This window comes from Erinaceus europaeus, chromosome 3 (genome assembly GCF_950295315.1).
Source record: "Erinaceus europaeus chromosome 3, mEriEur2.1, whole genome shotgun sequence".
Taxonomy (NCBI): domain Eukaryota; kingdom Metazoa; phylum Chordata; class Mammalia; order Eulipotyphla; family Erinaceidae; genus Erinaceus; species Erinaceus europaeus.
This window is the reverse complement of record NC_080164.1, coordinates 54543631-54565069: the sequence shown is the minus strand read 5'-3', so window position 1 is coordinate 54565069 and position 21439 is coordinate 54543631. Positions and strand designations below refer to the sequence as shown.

Sequence of the window (21439 nt, the reverse complement as noted above, 5' to 3'; positions counted from 1 at the left end):
ATTCTAGGCTTTTCCTGCAGTGTCTCCTGACTCCTTCCATTAGGCCGTCTGTCCACCACCCTTGCTTGCTTACACCCTAGAAGGTTATTCTTAATCACTTTGGCACATCTGACCTGGCACATAGATCACCCCAACCTCCCACAAGACCCGAGCCCCCTAGTGCTATATGTGTTCTTTTGGGAGGTGCCTTTCATATGCCTTGGAACATTGTGTTCCATTTTGACAATTACTTAGTTAGCATACTCAGTTTTCCACATTTAAATCACTGTGTGTTTTGTGCTGCCTGGATGGACCCAGACTGATGGATTCTAATTAAGTAAGCAAAAGGAAGAATATGAGAGAAAATTTATTATTTGACAATTAGGGATTTCTCTGAAGGCTTGTTGCTTACCTGACAGACTATACTTGCTTGTACCCAGGTCCCTGACCTTTGAGTGGGAACATTCACTAGGGATTCTTCACAAAGGTTTCTTCTTCTTTATTAAGTAACTCTGGAAGTATGTTGGAACTTTCTTTTTCTAAAAATGATTTCTTACCAAGATTAGTCAGTGCTATCTACCTATGTACTGTGGGGCTTATCCTCCTTCAGGCATGCTTCCCCTTTCCTTTTGTTGTTGTATACTTGCTGGAGTTAACAGTTATTGGAGAATTCTGTTTACCAGGCATGGAAGATCCCCAGATTTGGGATAAGGTGGTAGAAGGGCTGACTTGGGTGTGCTACAGGAGGAGATAGAGCCCTCACCTGGTAGCACTGTTAAATCCTACATACCTTCACTCCCAACTTCCCGGATCTTATTACCGTGTGTGTGTGTGTGTGTGTGTGTGTGTGTGTGTGTGTGTGTGTGTGTGTGTGTGTAATTTTGTTTATTTTTTCTATGGAGACAGAAATCGAGAGGGAAGAGGGAGAGAAGGCTTCCCACCCTATTGGTAGTGACTGGGCGTTTGAACTGGGTCCTTGTACACGCTAACATGTACTCTACTGGGTGTGCCACCACCCAGTCCCAGTCTTATTACTTCTGAATCTCTTGCCTTAATTCTGGAATATCTTTTTTCAGACACAGAATCTTTGCTTCATGTTAGTTTTTAGGTAACAAAGTGGGGTGTGTGTGTAGGGAGGTGGTGGTGGTGGTAGGGAAGGGAGTGCTGGGGCTTGTCTGTCTGTCATAGTTCTGGCAAGAGCCCGGGCAAGGTTTTTTATTCCCACTGAAAACATGCTGTTGAAATGGCTCAGCTCATCTGTCCTACTGGGCTGCTTTAACCACATCCTTATCACCCCACTGTCTGCCATGAATGCAGGGAGTTGTTCTCTCCCTCAGAACCACTTGGCCACAAACTTCACTATTTCTGTTTACCTAAGTAGAGCCCAGGAAGGCCTGGCAAAGACCAGGTAACAGATGGAAGCCCCCTGGATAGTAAGGGTTTAGGACAGCTGCTTTAGGCTGCTGGAGGGTGGAGGAAGGGAAGGGGAGGCAGACAGGATGATGTATAGGTTCTTTAAAGAGTGAATTATGGTGTGAAAGTGGCTGTGATCTCTCTGAGGAGTGTATGTCCAGTTTTCAGAGGAGAGTGAATATGTGCCACCCTCCTACCTTCAGATGTCTGATCAAATCAGGAACTTGGATTTATACCCTTCTGACTAGCCTCAAGACTAGAAGGCGGCTTGTCTTTATTTCATGGTTACAAGAAAGTGTTGCCTTCTTTTTGTCCTTAAACTTGGTACTGGAGGGAGGCTAGCCTCATGGATAATGTTGGGGTCTAGCTGTTGGTGGTCACCTGCCTAACTTGTCAACACCTCTTGGGAGTGGGAGATCAGTCCTGTTTTGTACAAGCTGTTGTGGCTGATGTCTTCTGGTCAGCACTCTGCTTCAGTGTTCATAGGGTTTCAGAACTTCAAAGAACCTTTTAGGATCATTCTCTTCAGTGATGTCCAATCTGGTGTTCTAGAATGTAGTGAGATGTATGAGACATTTTTGCCTAGAGTTTAATTTAACCTAACAATGCACATAGGCTAACCCTACTTCCATATCTGACAGACTCATGGTAGTTTTGTGGATTAAAATGTGTAAATGTAAAACTTAAAACAATAAGCTTTAAGATAAGACTAGCCATTGAAACAAAGATTAGCATCCCTGTAGTTTTTTTTTTTTTTTTGCTTGTTTGGTTTTTATAGATAGAAGACAGAGGCAATGAAGGAGACCACGACACCAGAGTTTCCTTTAATGCCATGAGGGCTGGGCTCAAGCCTGGGTTGTATACTTGGTACAGCAGTTCACTATCCAAGTGAGCTATTTTGCCAGCTCTAACATCCCTAGTTTCATAACTTTGTTACAACCCTGGAATTCAGTAGTGCTCGTGGTTTAAAACTGAAAGTCTTTGGTACCACATGTGCTGGAGAGGAATGGTGCTCTGGCCCCTTTCTCATGAAATAAATTACTAAGCAGAACCACCTGAACTTGAGTCTTGTCTCAGCCATTAGACAGTCATGTTGCTTCATGCAATTCAAATCACTTTTCTGTGTGAGTATAGGATGCCTCGTGCCTGGCAGATAGTGTATATTCCCTAAATATCTATTAAAATAAAGCAGATGTATTCATAAGCTTAATATTATTTTAGGAGTTCATTCTAATAGATTATTTCAGGCAAACAGGCAGCATTGTTTCTAGGAAAGTTGTGCAGTGGGTCCAGAATGACTGTTTTGACGGGTCCTCTGCTGAACACTGGGTCCAGTGTAGTGATAGAAAGTTTGAGGGAATGTGAGGCCAGTAATGTGGGCTACAAAAACAGGAATCCCAGAGTTGAGTGGTGGTGAAGTGGGTTAATAAGCGCACATGGCGCAAATCGCAAGGACCGGCATAAGAATCCCAGTTCGAGGCCCCCCCCCCCCCCCACCTGCAGGGGAGTCCTTCACAGATGGTGAAGCAGGTCTGCAGGTGTCTTTCTCTCCCCCTGTCTTCCCTTCCTCTCTCCATTTCTCTCTGTCCTATCTTAACGACGACATCAATAACAACAACAATAAAAAACAAGGGCAACAAAATAGAAAAATAAATAAATATAAAAAAAAACAAAAGAGGAGGGAGTCCAGTGGGAGCGCAGCAGGTTAAGCACACGTGGCGTGAAGCACAAGGACCGGCGTAAGGATCCCGGTTCGAGCCCCTAGATCCCCACCTGCAGGGGAATCAGTTCACAAGCAGTGAAGCAGGTCTGCAGGTGTCTGTCTTTCTCTCCCCCCTCTGTCATCCCCTCCTCTCTCCATTTCTCTCTGTCCTATCCAACAACAACGACATCAATAGTAACTACAACAATAAAACAACAAGGGCAACAAAAGGGAATAAATAAATAGATAAATAAATATTTAAATTAAAAAACCCAGGAACCCAGCATTAGATTTTCTTTGTGATGTTTTTACTACCCATTTCTCAGGAAGTCTAGATGTTTCTGATAGCTGTTGGTCAAGTGGAAATGAAAAGGTATAGCAGCATTCAAGAATGTTTTTTAAAAACTAAGTGAGGGACCAGGTGGTGGCACACCTGGTTGAGTGCACACATTACAATGTGCAAGAACATTGAGGCCCCAGTTTCCACCTGCTGGGGGGAAAGCTTTGTGAATGGTGAGGCAATGTTGTGAGTGTCTCTCTCTCCCCATCTCTATCTACCCATGCCCTTTTGATTTCTGGCTGTCTCTATTCAATAGATAAATAATGATAAAAAGTTAGTGATACTACCACTCTTATTAAACCAGTTTTGTTCTTGTCTGGATTTTTAGATTGCTTAATAATAAGGTTATTTATTTATTTTTAATATTTTATTAGTGAGAGAGGACCAGAGCATCACTCTGGTATATGTGGTCCCAGGAATGGAACTTGGAACCTCATGCTTGAGAGGCCAATGCTTTACTCACTACACCATGTACCAAACCACCATAAGGTTATTATTTTAATTATCTTTGTTTTATTATTGGATAGAGACAGCCAGAAATCTTGAGAGGGAAGGGAGTGATAGAGAAGGAGAAAGGCAGACATCTGCAGCCCTGCTTCACCACTTGCAAAGCTTTCCTCCTGCAGGTGGGGACTGAGACTCAAACCAGGGTCCTTGAGCATTTTAACATGTGCACTCAACCAGGTGTGCCACCACCCGGCCCCAAGGTTATTTTTTAAAAGGTGTATATAATAACGAGAGAGAGGAGAAAAGCAGAGCATAACTCTGGTTGCAGTGCTAGGGGTTGAACTCAGAATCTTATGCTTTTAAAAGTTGTATTTATTTGGGGGACGGGTAGTAGCGCAGGGGATTAAGCGCACATGGTGTGAAGCTCAACAACCGGCATAAGGATCCTGTTTGAGCCCTTGGTTCCCCACCTGCAGGTGGGTCGCTTCACAAGCGGTGAAGCAGGTCTGCAGGTGTCTTTCTTTCTCTCCCCCTCTCTGTCTTCCCCTCCTCTCACCATTTCTCTGTCCTATCCAACAACAATAAGAACAACAATAACAAGGGCAACAAAATGGGAAAAATGGCCTCCAGCAGCAGTGGATTTGTGCAGGCACTGAGGCCCCCCAACCCCCAGCAGTAACCCTGGAGGCAAAAAAAAGTATTTATTTTTAAGATTTTTTAATTTATTAATGACTAAAAAGGGAGAACCAGAGCATCACTGTGGCATATGTGATGTCAGGGATCACAGTCTAACACTCTGTAATAATTGCACCTGGCCACATTGCTTAATCATCACATTTGTACTATTGTGTGGTTCACTCTCAGCTAGCAAATATAGTATGTATGTCAGTCAGCAGGGCTTGTTAGAGCTTCACACCTGCACTATTCCATGTGCCCTGGTGGACACTTCTTTCCCCCACCAGAGAGTGATAGAGAAAGAAGGAAGGATACCATAGCATCACTGTACCACTCTGTGCGGCTTCCCCCTCTATATGGTGCCTCCCACATGGTTTCTAAGGCCATGACCCTGGGCCTTTGTGTATGGCAAAGTGTGTGCCTCACTGGATTGGAAGAGCTAACTTTGGCCCCCTGCCTGATCTTTTAAAATATTTTAAGTAGGGGCCAGGCGGTGGCACACCTACCTGGTTGAGCACAACTTACAGTGTACAGGTCTCAGTTCCCACCTGTAGGGGGAAGCTTCTGGAGTGTTACAGATGCCTTTCTGCCTCTCTCTTTGCCCCTTCTTAACTTCTCTTTATCTCTAATATACAAATAAAAATAAAGAGAACCGGCATTATAGAACTATTTTAACTTGTTTTTATTAAGCAAAGCTAACTAAAGTGTTCATAGTAATTTCAAAATGGCTCAGTGCCTAATGGGAAGACTTCACTCCCAAGACAAGGTAAAAGGTAAGGTGGTTATTTGCATATAGGATTTTTCTACTTCTGTTACATAAAATTTTGTGTTTTGGGGGTCGGGCGGTAGTGCAGTGGGTTAAGCGCATATGGTGCAAAGCACAAGGACTGGCGTAAGGATCTCGGTTTGAGCCCCTGGCTCCCCACTTGCAAGGGAGTCGCTTCACTGGCGGCGAAGCAGGTCTGCAGGTGTCTATCTTTCTCTCCCCCTCTCTGTCTTCCCCTCCTCTCTCCATTTCTCTCTGTCCTGTCCAACAGCAAATGACATCAAGAACAATGATAATAACCACAACAAGGCTGCAACAACAAGGGCAACAATAAATAGGGGAGGAAAATGGCCTCCAGGAGCAGTGGACTCATGGTGCAGGCAACGAGCCCCAGCAATAACCCTGGAGGCAAAAAACAAACAACAACAACAAATAAACAATGCTATCTAACTGTCTCCTTCAGAAAAAAAAAATTGTGTTTTGCAGTGCAGGTTGTATAACATAAAGATGTTATACAACATCAGCTTTAGAATAAGTTTTCATACTCAAATTCTTTTTAAGCTATGTAACTTCCTGCTCATAAAAAGGACATGGAGTTAGTTTTTATGTTTGCAATGGGAATATTTTGCCAGATATTTGGGAGAGTGTTTTCCCACAGATATTTTTATGGGGGTTATTGCTTTATCCTGCTTTCTGTGAGTTACAGTTCGTTGTAAGCCTTTGACAGAATCAGAGTTCTCACGGAAGGGACTATGCTCAGATCACAAAAAAAAAGTCAACATTTAAACTTGAGATGTATAATTGTGAATCTTGGTTTGCCCACCCTTGTTACTCCCCCCTCCCCCGTTTCTTAAGTTGGTTTGGAAGAAATTCTCTTTTGTGGTAGTTAGCCCAAGCTATGCATTTGGGTATTTGAAGTCTTGTATAAGCACTATTGATCTACTTTGAAAGGGGGCACTGGAAACTTCTAGGAACACACATTTCCCCTTCTTTGGAGAGTCTTGGTAACAACCAGACGTTCCATGACCTTGAGTGTTTTCAGTTGAGGCTCTACTGTTGACCTGGACCAGGTTTTAAGAATGTAGGCCTGTTTTGCTGAATAAGGATGAGATCCAAAGAGCCCCGTTGAGGTTGAGAGCCAGAGGCCTGTGCTTTTTCAACTACTTAACATTTCATTCAACTTTTACCTTACACTAGGCAGCCCAGTTAATTTCCTCTGAGCCTCTGTGTTTTTCTGGTACATTGATATCATCTCAGTTTCCCTGAGAAGAGACAAATGAAAAATGGATAGGAAAATGCTCTGTAGCTTTAAGTACAAATATAAGGGTAGGTTGATGTTCTGTTGAGAACCACAGCCCCCTATATGGCTTAAGTGATGGGAAGTCCTGACTTAATAAAGCCTGAATTACAATTGATAAAGTTGGGAATCTTTCCTTCCTTCTCCCCCCTCTTCTTTTCTTCCTCTTTTTTTCTTTTCTTACTCTTTCTCCTCCTCCTCTTTATTGGGGGGTTTAATGGTTTATAGTAAGCAGTAAAACACAGTACTTGTGTAAAAATTTTCAGTTTTCCACATAACAATCCAAAACCCCTCCCCATCCTCCTCTGCCATCACATTCCAGAACCTGTACACTCTCCCTCACCCCAGACTCCTTTCCTTTGATAGAATATACCAAATCCAGTCAGTGCAAGTTCTGCTTTGTGTTTTTCTTTCTGTTCTTCTGTCTATGAGTGGGGTCATCCCATAGTTGTCCTTCTTTATGGTTTATCTTAACATGATTCCTTCAAGCTCCAGAAATCTATTTTTAAATGGTTTATAATAAATACAGTCATTGGTACATGTATAAAATCTCTCAATTTTCTGCAAAACACTCACCCCCCTAGCCCTTCTTCACTATCATACACTAGGACCTGAAAACTGTTGTCCACCCCCCTCGCCCCTTAGTCCTTTTGATGCAACACATCAAACCCAGTCCAAGTTCTACTTTGTGTTTCCTTTCTGTTCTTATTTTTAAATTTCTGTTTATGAGTGAAATCATCCCATATTCATCTTTCTCTTTCTGGCTTATCTCTCTTTATATGATTCTTTCAAGCTCCATCCAAGGTGAGGTGAAAAAGGTGAATTCATCGTTCTTAATAGCTGAGTAGTATTCCATTGTGTATAAATACACAAGTTACTGAGCCACTCATCTGTTGTTGGACACCTAGGTTGCTTTCAGGTTTTGGCTATTACAAATTATGCTGCTATGAACATAGGAATACACATATCATTTTGGAGAGTGTGTTTGGTTCCTTTAGGATATATCCCCAGAAGAGAAATTGCTGGTTCATAGGGTAGGTCCATTTCTAGCTTTCTGAGAGTTCTCCAGACTGCTCTCCAAAGGGTTAGGACCACTATATTCCCATGAGCAGTTCAGGAGGGTTCCCTACCCTCCCCACAACCTTTCCAGCATTTGTTGTTACTATCCTTTCTGATGTTTGACATTCTTATATTCTCTTTATTTCCATGTCTTTGACAATCAGTAACTTGGAGCATTTTTTCATATGTCTGTTGGCCTTTTGGGTACCTTTTTTTAAATTTTTTATTTAAGAAAGGATCAATGAACAAAACCATAAGGTAGGAGGAGTACAACTCCACACAATTCCCACCACCCAATCTCCATAACCCACCCACTCCCATGATAGCTTTCCCATTGGACCCAGGGTCATTGAGGGTTGCAGAAGGTAGAAGGTCTGGCTTCTGTAATTGCTTCCCCGCTGAACATGGGCGTTGACTGGTCGGTCCATACTCCCAGTCTGCCTCTATCTTTCCCTAGTAGGGTGTGTCTCTGGGGAAGCTGAGCTCCAGGACACATTGGTGGGGTCTTCAATCCAGGGAAGCCTGGCCAGCATCCTGGTGGCATCTGGAACCTGGTGATTGAAAAGAGAGTTAGCATACGAAGCCAAACAAATTGTTGAGCAATCATGGATCCCAAGCTTGGAATAGTGGAGAGGAAGTGTTAGAGAGGTACTCACTGCAAACTCTAGTGTACTTCTGCTTTCAGGTATATATTTTGCAATAGTTTATGGTTACGTGTGAACATAAGCTCTCTCTCACAGAAACTGGTGTATATCTAGGTTATGGGACTTTGTTAGAAAGTGAACCACCTGAGATGAAATTAGAGTGTACTATAAAAGGAAAGGTCTCACCCGAGTAATGAAGCTGAAGGGTTGTCATTCCACACGTGAAGTCTCTGGACACAGTCTGAGGTGAAGCATGTTGATGTGGCAGTCATTGCATTGGTTAGGTTGTGATCGGCGGATGCAATATTATTTGGTATGGATTGGGAGACGCATACGGGAAAGTGGGCCCTATCCAAGGGTTCCAGGACTGGGGGCAGTAGGGGCTCTATAGTGGAGATGTGAGGTTCCTGCTGTCTTAGGGTTCAAAAAGACAATCAATAGTTAATGTTATCATCACATTACCTTTTGGGTATCTTTTTTGGTGAATATTCTCAGCAGATACTTTGAATGGGGGGTGGTGTCAGATATTGAACCCAGGACCTCATAAATGTAAAGTATGCTTGTAACTGGTGCTCCTTAAATGTATACTTTGATTTTCACATAAATATAAACATGAAATTTTCATCCATACCAGGGCATGTGCGCACGTGCACACACAGACACAGACTATATATATTTCTTTATTCCAGAATTTTCCTACTTGTCCCTTTCTTGTTTACCCCATCACTTTTATATTTCTAGGGCTAGAGTAATTTCACTTTCCTAAAAAATGGAGTTTAAGTTCAGTCAGTATATCTTCTCTTTCTTCCCACCTTGCCTCTATCCCCCTAACATGGGTAAATTTTGCAGTATACAAATTATATATATATATATTTTCCTTTGCCTCCGGGGTTATCACTGGGGCTCGGTGCCTGCACTACGAATCCACTACTCCTGGTGGCCATCTTTTTTCCATTGTTGTTGTTGTTGCTGTTGTTGGGTAGGACAGAGAGAAATTGAGAGAGGAGGGGGAAGACAGAGAGGGAGAGAGAAAGTGACCCTTCTGCAAGGTGGGTCCTTGCACATAACCTGGTGCACCACTGCCTAGCCCCTATATCTTTTTTATGTATATTTTTGTAAGGTGTTAAAATAATGTGAGGTTATCTAGTAAATGTATATGTGTGTCTTTGGGTCTCTAAAAGAGAAACTATTTTAATAGTCCCACCTTCTGCACCCCATAAAGATCTTTAGTCCATACTCCCAGAGGGATAAAGAATAGGGAACCTTCCAGTGGAAGGGATGGGATACAGAACTCTGGTGGTAGGAATTATATCCCTCTTACCCCACAATCTTACTGATCCTTATTAAATCACTAATAAAAGATAGTCACTTAATGTTTGGTATGGGCCAGGCATTATTTTTAAAACTTTACACACAATTGGAGGTAGCCCTACCATACTGGGAATTTTGTTGCTGTGGCATCTTTCCTGTCTCCCTCAGTCTTGTTTTCTTTCCTCGCTCTCTTCTTTTCTTTCTTTCGTAAAGATTTGCTAGAGCATTTTTTATTCTTTTTTTTAGTATTTATTTTATTTATTCCCTTTTGTTGCCCTTGTTGTTTTTATTGTTGTAGTTATTATTGTTGTTGTTGGATAGGACAGAGAGAAATGGAGAGAGGAGGGGAAGACAGAGAGGGGGAGAGAAAGATAGACACCTGCAGACCTGCTTCACCGCCTGTGAAGCGACTCCCCTGCAGGTGGGGAGCCGGGGTTCGAACCGGGATCCTTATGCCGGTCCTTTTGCTTTGCGCCACCTGTGCTTAACCTGCTGCGCTACAGCCCGACTCCCAGAGCATTTTTTATTCTTATTGACAAATGTATTTAAAGACATCAGAGAAATAACTTCCATGGAGGAAAAAAAAATTTTCTTCAGTTGAGTGTATGACTTATTTATTTTCTTCATTGAAGGGATTCATGGTTTACAGTAGATACTTGGAAAAAGTTGACTTGAAATAGTGATTCTTTGGTGACACCATCCAAACAAAACTTTATATATAACCCGTACAGTCATCCTATGGAATGGGTTATTACCATAATTTATGGTATGATAGGTTTGCTCCCAGGTGAACGATCTCCTAGATCCTCTTGTTTCCATTTTATAAATAAGTTGCAGTATCCTTTTAAAAAATTATATTTATTTTATCTATTAAATAGAGACGGCCAGAAATTGAGAGAAGGGGAGGGAGTTAGAGACAGACACCTGCAGCACTGCTTTACCACTTGTGAAGCTTTCTCCCTGCAAATGGGGACCAGGGACTTGAACCTGGGCCCTTGTACATTGTAATGTGCACTTAGTCAGGTGCACCACCACCTGGCCCCTAGTTGGAATGTCTTTTTACTTAAATTTTGTTTCATCTGAGGGAAGATCCAGAATATTACTCTGGTATATGCCACACTAGGGATTTAACCAGGAACCAAGAATACAGATCCTGAGTTTACCTATTGGTCTATTTCCCCAGTTGAGAGTTGCAGTATCAATACAACTTCCCTAAAGTCATTAAGCTAGAATAGTAAAGGCCATGATTGAATTTTGGCAGTGCTGGTCTAGAATTAACTCTAAACTGTTATTTCAGAGAAGGTAAAGAGACCGGTGAGAAAATGAAAATTGTGTGAGCAAATGCAAGTAAATAAATAAATATTTAATTAATTTTAATATAGTACCTCCTCCATTTTATTCCAGATATGAGAAATGAGTGTTGGACGTCGAAGAATAAAGTTGTTGGGTATCCTGATGATGGTAAATGTCTTCATTTATTTGATTGTGGAAGTCTCTAAAAGCAGTAGCCAAGAAAAAAATGGAAAAGGAGAAGTAATAATACCCAAAGAAAAATTCTGGAAGATATCTGAACCTCCAGTGGCATATTGGAACAGAGAACAAGAAAAGCTGAACAGGAAGTACAATCCCATTTTGAACATGTTGGTCAACCAGACTGGGGATGGACATGGTTTTTCTAATACAAGCCATTTAAATTACTGTGAGCCTGACTTGAAGGTTACATCAGTAGTTTCAGGGTTTAGCAATTTGCCAGACAGGTTTAAAGACTTCCTGCTGTATTTGAGATGTCGAAATTACTCATTGCTTATAGATCAACCTGATAAGTGTGCAAATAAGCCATTTTTGTTGCTGGCAATTAAATCCCTTACTCCACATTTTGCTAGAAGGCAAGCAATTCGGGAATCGTGGGGCAGAGAAACCAATGTGGGAAACCAAACTGTGGTGCGAGTTTTCTTACTAGGCCAGACACCCCCAGAGGACAATCATCCCGACCTCTCAGATATGTTGAAATTTGAGAGTGAGAAGCACCAAGACATTCTCATGTGGAACTACAGAGACACTTTCTTCAACTTATCTTTGAAAGAAGTGCTCTTTCTCAAGTGGGTTAGTACATCCTGCCCAAATGCTGAATTCGTTTTCAAGGGTGATGATGATGTTTTTGTGAATACCCACCACATCCTGAATTACTTGAATAGCTTATCCAAGAACAGAGCCAAAGATTTGTTTATTGGTGATGTGATTCACAATGCTGGACCTCATCGGGATAAGAAACTAAAGTACTACATCCCAGAAGTTGTTTACACTGGTGTCTACCCACCTTATGCGGGGGGAGGTGGATTTCTCTACTCTGGCCACCTGGCCCTGAGGTTGTACGATATAACTGACCGGGTCCTTCTCTACCCCATTGATGATGTTTATACTGGAATGTGCCTTCAAAAACTTGGCCTTGTTCCAGAGAAACACAAAGGCTTTAAGACATTTGATATAGAGGAGAAAAATAAGAATAACATCTGTTCTTATCTAGATCTGATGTTAGTACATAGTAGAAAACCTCAAGAGATGATTGATATTTGGTCTCGACTACAAAATGCTCATTTAAAATGCTAAAATATATACCAACTACATCTTATATAGAAAGATATATCTTGAATAGTTCCCATATTGTGTTTTCTCACACTAGGGGTAATTTCTATGTTAAATTAACAAAATTGCCTTTATAAAAAGTAGTATCTATTTGAGGGGATATTTAGACCCTTCAATATGGTACTTTCTGAAAAGGGGAAGCAGAAGATCATATTATTTTTTATGGAAGATATGGCAATATGATTGGTTCTGATCCTTGTTACTGGCTAGTGGTCATTATTTTTTAATTTGCACCCCCCGCCCCAGTCATCTGAAACTATAGGTTTCTAGAATTGGACCAGTTTAACTTGTTTTGCTTTCATGTGATAATATTCCTATGTTCCATTATAAACTGAATTATCTGCTATTTAGATGTTTATAACCATATTACTGGCTACAGAAATGTTCTTATGCATGTTTCAGTAGTTTTTATAAAATGAAATTACATTTATTTTCATGAAGTTCGGATGATTGTTTTAATTGTCTAGAAATTGACTTCTGTTGAAATTTTCTGCCATCCCAACAGTATTTTCTTGTGTTTATCTAATCAGCTAATTTTGTAAAATGAGAATCACTATGTGACATTTATCCAGTTTATCTTGTTATGATCAAAAGGAGTATGGTCATAATAAGGAGAAAGTTTAACTTTTCTTGTATTTGGTTTGCTGGGTGGTATCATAACAGTTCTTTATTTTTAGTATTTGAAAATAATGAGTATGATTCCATAATGGCCAACTGAAAATTGAATTGACCCTGGCAACCATATTGTGTTTATGATTTTTCAGTGGACCAGGAAAGCATATCTAACTTTTGAACTTTTAAGTAAAAAGATTAAACTTACAGGCCTGTTCATGAGTGGTTTGTTACTTTAAAACTCTAGGATTCTATTCTTGCCATATTTTTCACACATTGCTTATACAAAATAATCCGAGTAGTGACTGCTTCCCTGTCTCAGTGTAGAAGTGCCTGTGTTTTTAATTTATTGTTCAGATCAAAGACCAAAACATTTTCTTAAATATATTTTGTGTAATATTTTATTTGTATACAGTGTTCTTGATGAGATATTTAATTAGAGCATGTTATTTTAAGTGTTAAGGTGTAACATGTTAAATAAAGCTAACTGTTATTTTTGAATTAAAAATTTGTGTTTTTGGGGGGGATGGTGGGTGGGTATATGGGATCTACTAGAGTTTAAAATTCTGCCAAACTGTTGCATATATACACACATACTGTCTTATAACACTTTCTTGAGTATTTTTGTGTTTATAAAGTTGAAGGTTCTTGTAAGATGTGATTTTGGGGACTGTGAGGAGATGGAAATAAAGTGAACTATTTTTAATTGTAATACGTAATAATCCACGATCTCTGTGTTTCCTGTATTTGGTTATATTTTCCCAACATTGGCCATTTTCCCCTGGAAACTGTTAAAGTAATATTGAGCTATAACATTTTCTCTGTCTCAGTGGGTTATCTGTATGTACTTCAAATGCTTAAAAGTGCTTTCCCACTCAGAGTCTTGCTATTTTTTAATCTTTTATTTTATTTACTTATTATTGTATAGAGACAGAAATTGACTGTAAGGGGGAGATAGGGAAAGGGGCAGAGAGACACCTGCAGCCTTGGATCCTCAAGGCAGAGGTCCTGAACTTTATCTGCAGCATTGCATTGCTAGAGTGATGCTCTGGTTCTCTCCCCCCCCCCCCCCCTTGCAGTAGACAAATAATCTTTAAAAAAACCTGACTAAATTAAAAAAAAAAAAAAAAGAGGTTGGGGCCAAGTGATGGCACACCCTGTAGAATACTTTTATCAAACTACCAGTCCCTACCTGCAGGTGGTAAGCTTTGTGAGTGGTAGAGCAGTGCTGCAGTTGTCTGCCCTACTCATGTCTCTCCTCTCTGTGTCTCTTACTGTCTATCAAATAGAAAAAAAGCCACTGGGTGTGGTGGAGTTGTGTAGGCCCTGAGCTCAAGTGGGTAACAGAAGAACAATAAATAAATAAAATGAAAAAAATAAAACAACAATGAAAATCATACTCTGTCCTTCAAGAAATAGATGCAAGTTTGGGAAAAGGTAAGTTATGCTGGGAAAAGAAGCCACCAAGAAGGAGCATGTATTAAGTCAACCGCCACCATGAAAATGAGCTCAGTTGCACGGGACATCTCTGAAGAACAGTGCAGAAAAGGCACCTCCGAACAAGCTCTCCTAAGGCCTGATAGGGCTGGTTTTTCCCTTTTGCACAACAGTATTATTGGGGTATAATTTTCTTTTTTCTTTTTTTTCACCAGAGCACACTGATCAGCTCTGGCTTCTGGTGGTATAGGGATTGAACCTGGGACCTTGGAGCCTCAAGCATGAGAGTCTCTTTGCATAACCATTATGCTATCAACCCCTATCCTATTGAGGTATAATTTTCTAAGCATTATACTTATCATTTTAACTATACAGTGTAGCAAATTAGAGTTATGCTAGAACTATAATCCATAATTTGGTTTTCAGTCATAGCTGCTCTGTTACTTAGTCCTCTACAGTTTTTCTGGTTATCTATTTTAACACTTTTTCCAGAGCATCAAGACAGCTCACCTGTGAGGGTGCATACTCTGCCATACACAAAACTCAAGTTTGAACCTGGGCCCCACCACACTGGCAGGAGCTTTGGTGCTGTGGTGTCTTTTCCTCTCTTCCTATCTCCATCTTTCAGAAAAAGTTGACCCAGAGCTGTGTAAGGCCAGTAACAACAACAACAACTTCCTCCAAAGCTGTATCTTTTCTGATAATTCCTCTTTTTACAAGTCTATTCTTTGTTTATACATTGACTTTTTAGAATAGAAAAGTTTTATTTTGATAGTTCTTAATTATCTTGGGGGTTAGAGGTGCTATTTTCACCCCCATTTAAAAAAAAAATTATTTATAAAATGGAAATATTGACAAGACCATAGGATAAGAGGGGTACATTTCTTTAAAATTTTTTTTTTAATATTTATTTTCCCTTTTGTTGCCCTTGTTGTAGCTATTATTGTTGTTGTTATTGATGTCATTGTTAGGACAGAGAGAAATGGAGAGAGAAAGGGAAGACAAAGGGGAAGAGAAAGATAGACACCTGAAGACCTGCTCCACTGCCTGTGAAGCGACTCCTGCAGGTGGGGAGCTGGAGGCTCGAACCAGGATCCTATGGTCCTTGTGCTTTGTGCCACATGCGCTTAATCCACTGCACTATCGCCCAACTCACAGGAGGGGTGCATTTCTACACAGTTTCCACCACCAGAACTCTGTATCCCATCCCCTCCCTTGATAGCTTTCCTATTCTTTATCCCTCTTGGGAGTATGGACCCTTATGGGGTGCAGAAGGTGGAAGGTCTGGCTTCTGTAATTGCTTCTCTGCTGAACATGGGCATTGACAGATTGATCCATACCCCCAGCCCCCCCCCCCTCCCTAGTGAGGCAGGGATCTTGGGAGGTGGGGCTCTAGGACACATTGGTGGAGTCGTCTACCCAGGGAAGTCCAGTTGGTATCATGGTAGCATCTGGAACCTGATGGCTGAAAAAGAGTTGATACAAAGCAGAAAAAATTGTTGACGAATCTTGAACCTAAAGGCAAGTATATTGATGAGGATTTGGGGTCTCCATTTTGAAAATAGCTAGTAGGTCTATTTTAGGTATATTCCAAGGGTCCCATGACTACTAGTTTTTGCCTGAGCCTGACATCTAAAATGCAGGTGGATCCAGGTTATTTCCTGGGGAGATGATGTCATAGTTGGAAAAAGGACTAGAAAGCCTGGATCAAGGAAGAGAGTAGCTCCCAAATATGGGGAAAGTATATAAATATTGTTAACTGTAAACTCCATCCATTTGATCTGGGACCCATATTCTGCACAGGAACCTATGTAACCTCTGCATCCCTGTATGTCTGAACTCACATTCTGTGGTCACAGCTAGGAACATTCCAGGCTGCACTAATTTCAGGACCCATCTTCCTCATGTAGTAGGTAAGAGTATGTTGTCCAACCTCCCTTCAGAGAATGGGACATTCCCTACCATTGTTGATCCACATTGAGGGCAAGGTCCTGATGGGGGCCCACAAAGGGGGCCATTATGTTGTTCCTGATGGAGATGACCAGTGACAGTGGTGAGAGGGATCTATTAGAAGTCTAGGCCCATCATGTCTGTGTGGGAATCCCAGGACTCCATGCCTAGGGCCCCAGGTGATGGGGTAGCCTGGTAGTGACTTAAGAGTCATAATTAAAGTAGGGCAGTCTCTTGCCCTTAGTCAGCTTTTGTAGTCTTTGTCTGACAAGGTTAGCTTTGAAGTGATTGAGGGACATGTAATAGGTAGGTGAGGAGGGTGTCTGGATGTAAGTAGAAACTATTTCATTAGGTACTTTATGGTGTCTTTTTAGATTTTTTTTATTATTAATTTTAAAAAGGAGACATTAACTAAACTGTAGGATAGGAGGGGTACAACTCCACACAATTCCCACCACCAGATCTCTATATTCCCTCCCCTCCCCTGATAGCTTTTCTATTCTTTGTCCCTCTGGGAGTATGGACCCAAGGTCATTATGTGTTGCAGAAAGTAGAAGGTCTGGCTTCTGTAATTGCTTCCCTGCTGAACATAGGTGTTGACTGGCCAATCCATACTCCTAGCCTGCCTCTCTCTTTCCCTAGTAGGGTGGATCTCTGGGGAAGCGGAGCTCCAGGACACACTGGTAGGTTCGTCTGTCCAGGGAAGTCTGGTCGGCATCATGCTGGCATCAAGGACCTGGTGGCTGAAAAGAGAGTTAACATATACAGCCAAACAAATTGTTGAACAGTTTATGGACCTAAAGGCTGGAATAGTGCAGATGAAGTGTTGGGGGTACTCACTGCAGACTGTTGTGTACTTTTGCTTTCAGGTATATATTTTGCCCTAATTTATGGATATGTGTGAACATATGCTTTATCTCAGGGGGACCTGGTCTATATCTAGGTTTGGGGAACTTTGTTAGGAAGTGAACCACCTGGAATGGAATTAGAGAATACTATGAAAGAACAGTCTCACCTGAGTAATGAAGCTGAAGGGTTGTCATTCCACACCTCAAGTCTCTGGACACAGTCTGAAGTGAAGCATGCTGAGGTACTCATTGCATTGATTAGATTGTGATCTTTTTAGGTCTTTGTACTTGCTTGCTGCATTTATTGACTCACTGCAAACTATTGTATACTTTTGCTTTAAGGTATATGTTTTTCCTCAACTTGTGGATACATGTGTACATATGCCCTATCTCATGTGCCCTGGTCTATATCTAGGTTTTGAGATTTTGTTGAGAAGTACACCACCCGAAATGGAATGAAGGAGTCCTATGAGCTAAGAAAGGTCTCACCAGAGTAATGAAGCTAAAGGGTTGGCATTCCATGCCTGATGTCTCTGGATACAGTCTGAAGTGAAACATGCCGATGTGGTACTGGTTGCAATTAGGTTGGGATCAGCAGATGCAGTATCAGTTGGCATGAATTGAGAGAAGCATGCAGGAAAGTGAGCCCCACCCTAGAGGTTCCAGGCCTGGGAGAAATAGGGGCTTTACAGAGAAAGGGGAAGGTTCCTGCTGTCTAAGGGTTTAAGAAAGCAGTAGATAGTTATTGCTATAACCAAATTATTTGGCAATTGGGTTAACTTTGAAAATCTCATTGTTAGAATTTGCTGTATCATACAAGACCTCACCATAATTGATGTCCTTTTTTGCTGTTTGCATATACCTGTATCTTATAAAGTAATGCCACTGGTTGCTCTTTCTGTTCTCCCTGGTCTAAGGTTTTAGGAGATTTAATATTTCAAAAGAACAAGTTATTATTAGAAATATATTAACAATTTGAACTCATTGTTAAAATTTAGTGCTTAGCTTGAAGGAACATATACTCAGAGCTGTGGTCTGTGCATCAAAAATTTTGAGACATTCAATCCATTTTCCCCTCTCATATTAATTAGTGATTTATGAGACTGTAAGCTAGTAGGAGTGTATATATATATATATTTTTTACCAGAGCACTGCTCAGCTCTGATATACGGTGGTGCGGGGGATTGAACCTGGGACTTTGGAGCCTCTAGCTGGAGAGTCTCTTTGCATAACTATTATGCTATCTACCCCTGCCCAGGAGTGTATATTAACACCATTCCCACCACCAAAGGTCTGTGTCCATCCTCCTTTCCCCCCAGTGAAGCTGAGCATCTACCTTCACCCTTCACCCTTCACCCTTCACTCAAAGATTTTAACTTTGGTGCCGTACTCCAAACTCAGTCAGATTCTGCTTTGAGTTTCCCCTTCTGTTCTTTCTCACCTTCTGTTTATGAGTGGGATCATTCCATACTCACTTAGCTCCTTAACATAATTCCTTCTAGCTCCATCCAAGATGGGTCAGAGAATGCCAGGCTAGTGTCACGGGAGAGAGAAGAGACCAGGAACTCGTGGCGGAGCGGGAACACAATGCAGTGCCTTTATTGATCAGAGACAACGCCTTTATATATATATATATCTTTAACCGGAAGTGGCAAGTGGGAAAAGGAAATGGCTAGGAGAGGGGGTGGAGAAAAGAAAAGAGTGCAAAGGTAGAAAGCTTCCATAGTACCTGTTTCGAAGGTTCTAACCAGTGGGATTAAACAATACCCTGCAGGCAGGGCGGGTCTCAGGCAAAACAATGATTATTTAAATAGACCACAGCATCAAGCAATGCAGGGGAGCTGGTGTAATGTCCAACATCTCCCCCTTTCTTTTTATCTAATGGCCATAGTATCAGGAATGCTGGGTGCTTTGTGAGGCAGGGAGTCTGATAGGACAAGGCACACCTTTGGGATTACTACTATCCATCCTTGCTCAACCTCTCAGTAGAGAGAGAGAGAGACTAACAGGATTGACATACTCCTCAGGTTCAAGCCCTGCCAAGCTCAACCACATCCTCACAATTTCCCGACATCTCCCTCTTTCTTAATGGCCATATATAAATGGGTGAATGTCTGTAAAAGACTCCATTTCTGTCAGGGGAATAGCAGTGTAGGGGTGAACAGAAACCTTTATCGTGCAGGCGTTTTTAAAAGTACTGGCAGAAGACATGGAGGGACAAGTAGGAGAGCAGCAAGAGCCAGTGTGATGTCAAGGGGAGGCCTGGTGGGCAAAGGGGCGTTTCCTGCCTCTGGGGCAGGGCCTGCAGGCGGGGGTGGGGGGGAGGAGGAGAAAAACTTTTGTTACGAAGACATATCATTTCAAACACAAATTTAGATCTGTACTGTCTTAGTTGAACCATCTTTACTCACACAGTTTAAGACTAAATGTTTATCTTATGGGACTAAACTTTGATAACTATATTTAGACTTTATGGACCTAGCATACTTTTTTTTTTTTCCTCCAGGGTTATTGCTGGGCTCGGTGCCTGCACCATGAATCCACCGCTCCTGGAGGCCATTTTTCCCCCTTTTTGTTGCCCTTGTTGTTGTAGCCTCGTTGTGGTTATTATTATTGCCATTGTTGATGTTGTTCATTGTTGGATAGGACAGAGAGAAATGGAGAGAGGAGGGGGAGAGAAAGAAAGACACCTGCAGACCTGCTTCACCGCCTGTGAAGCGACTCCTCTGCAGGTGGGGAGCCAGGGGCTCGAACCGGGATTCTTACTCTGGTCCCTGCACTTTGTGCCACATGCGCTTAGCCCACTGCGCCACCGCCCGACCCCCGACCTAGCATACTCTTAACCCTTGATGATAAGTGCTTATTTTGCCCTTTACCTGTTTCACCCTAATAAACCTTGTATTGTTTAAACCAGTTCCCAGCTTCTGCTGTGAATCCTTTCACACACCTCTGCAACCCCCAACCAAAACTCTGTGTTCATGTTTAATACTGTGTTAGGGAACACTTCTTCAGCATTTAACCTGTAGATTTATTTACCCATTGTGTGTATTTAGATAGATGGAGGGTTAGTCTATATCTTTGTGCAGCATGTCTATCCCCACCCCCTTGTAAATCATTCTGGAAGTCTGACTCCATATCCCTTTGTAGCCTTTTCTTTCATGTTTTGGGCTGTGTTTTTCTTCCTGTTTGTCTATTAATATACTTCTGTATGTTTCCAGAAAGGATGTTTTTCTGTTGATGGTATCTTCTTTCTTGCCAGTGGTGCCTTAAATTTCTTCATTTTTTACCCCTTGATTGTCAGATGAGACTGGGCGTGTTCAGGGTGGTATGGCCATAGACACCCCTTCATTGCCATTTGAAGGTGATTTTAGTCTGGGGAAGGAGGCAAGTTTTTGACTACCCACTATTTTGATCTGGGATCCCTTGCACTGTTACTCTGTGTGTGACCCAATAACATTTCACATTGACTCACCTCCACTTCATGCCTCCTACTCTATGTTATATAAATAGCATTCCTCATTCTGACTCTTCAGCCTTTGGCAGTTCCACCTTGAAACTTGGTTCCTTAGTCCTGACAACTCTTCTCTCATTGCCCCCCACATCCTGTTCTGGGTCCCATCCTTGGGGTCCTCCTGGCCCTCAGAATTAAAAGTTAGGTAAGGCTATCATTGAAAGATTGCCATTCATGACTGGCAGGAGTGGGTCTGTGTGAGAGAACAGAGCAGCTGTTCTCCAGTCAATAAGCAGGTACACATTTTACAGCAAAAAGAACATTCTGAGGGGGCACAAAGGAATAAGACTGCTAGGCAGATGGGGCAGAAATTAACAGGAAAGTTTCAGTTGTTACTTGGGTTCCTGCAAATCTGAAGTCATGAGTTGACTATCTTGATGGATGGAGTCTTTGGCAGTTTCAGAGAAGCCAGGCTTAATGTAGGTTGGTGCAGTCAGTTTCAATGATATCATTGAGTCTCATCAGCTGGAAACATTGCTATAAGCAATTTAAGAATACAGATTATTTGGTGCAAAGCCCAAGGACTGGCTCAAGGATCTGGGTTTAAGCCCCTGGCTCCTCACCTGCAAGGGGGTCACTTCATAAGTAGTGAAATGGGTCTGCAGGTGTCTATCTTTCTCTCCCCCTCTCTGTCTTCCCCCTCTCTCAATTTCTCTCTGTCCTATCCAACAACAACAGCAGCAGCCACAACAACAGCAACAATAATAACAGCAACAATGGGAAAGAAATGGCCACCAAGAGCAGTGGATTCGTAGTGCAGACATCGAGCTCCAATGACAACCCTGGAGACAAAAAGAAAAAAAAG

The 21439-nt window shown here is 41.7% G+C and overlaps 1 protein-coding gene across 1 annotated transcript in view; it reads left to right on the top strand.

The window, feature by feature from the left end:
• The window catches only part of B3GNT2 (UDP-GlcNAc:betaGal beta-1,3-N-acetylglucosaminyltransferase 2), a 37298-nt gene extending 23902 nt beyond the window's left edge, over window positions 1–13396 (top strand). Inside the window, exon 2 of the mRNA XM_007539630.3 lies at window positions 11038–13396. Coding sequence (XP_007539692.2) covers window positions 11047–12240 — 1194 coding nt within the window. The 5' untranslated portion in view covers window positions 11038–11046 and the 3' untranslated portion in view covers window positions 12241–13396. The remainder of the gene's footprint in view (window positions 1–11037) is intronic.
• The last annotated feature ends 8043 nt before the right edge of the window (window positions 13397–21439 follow it).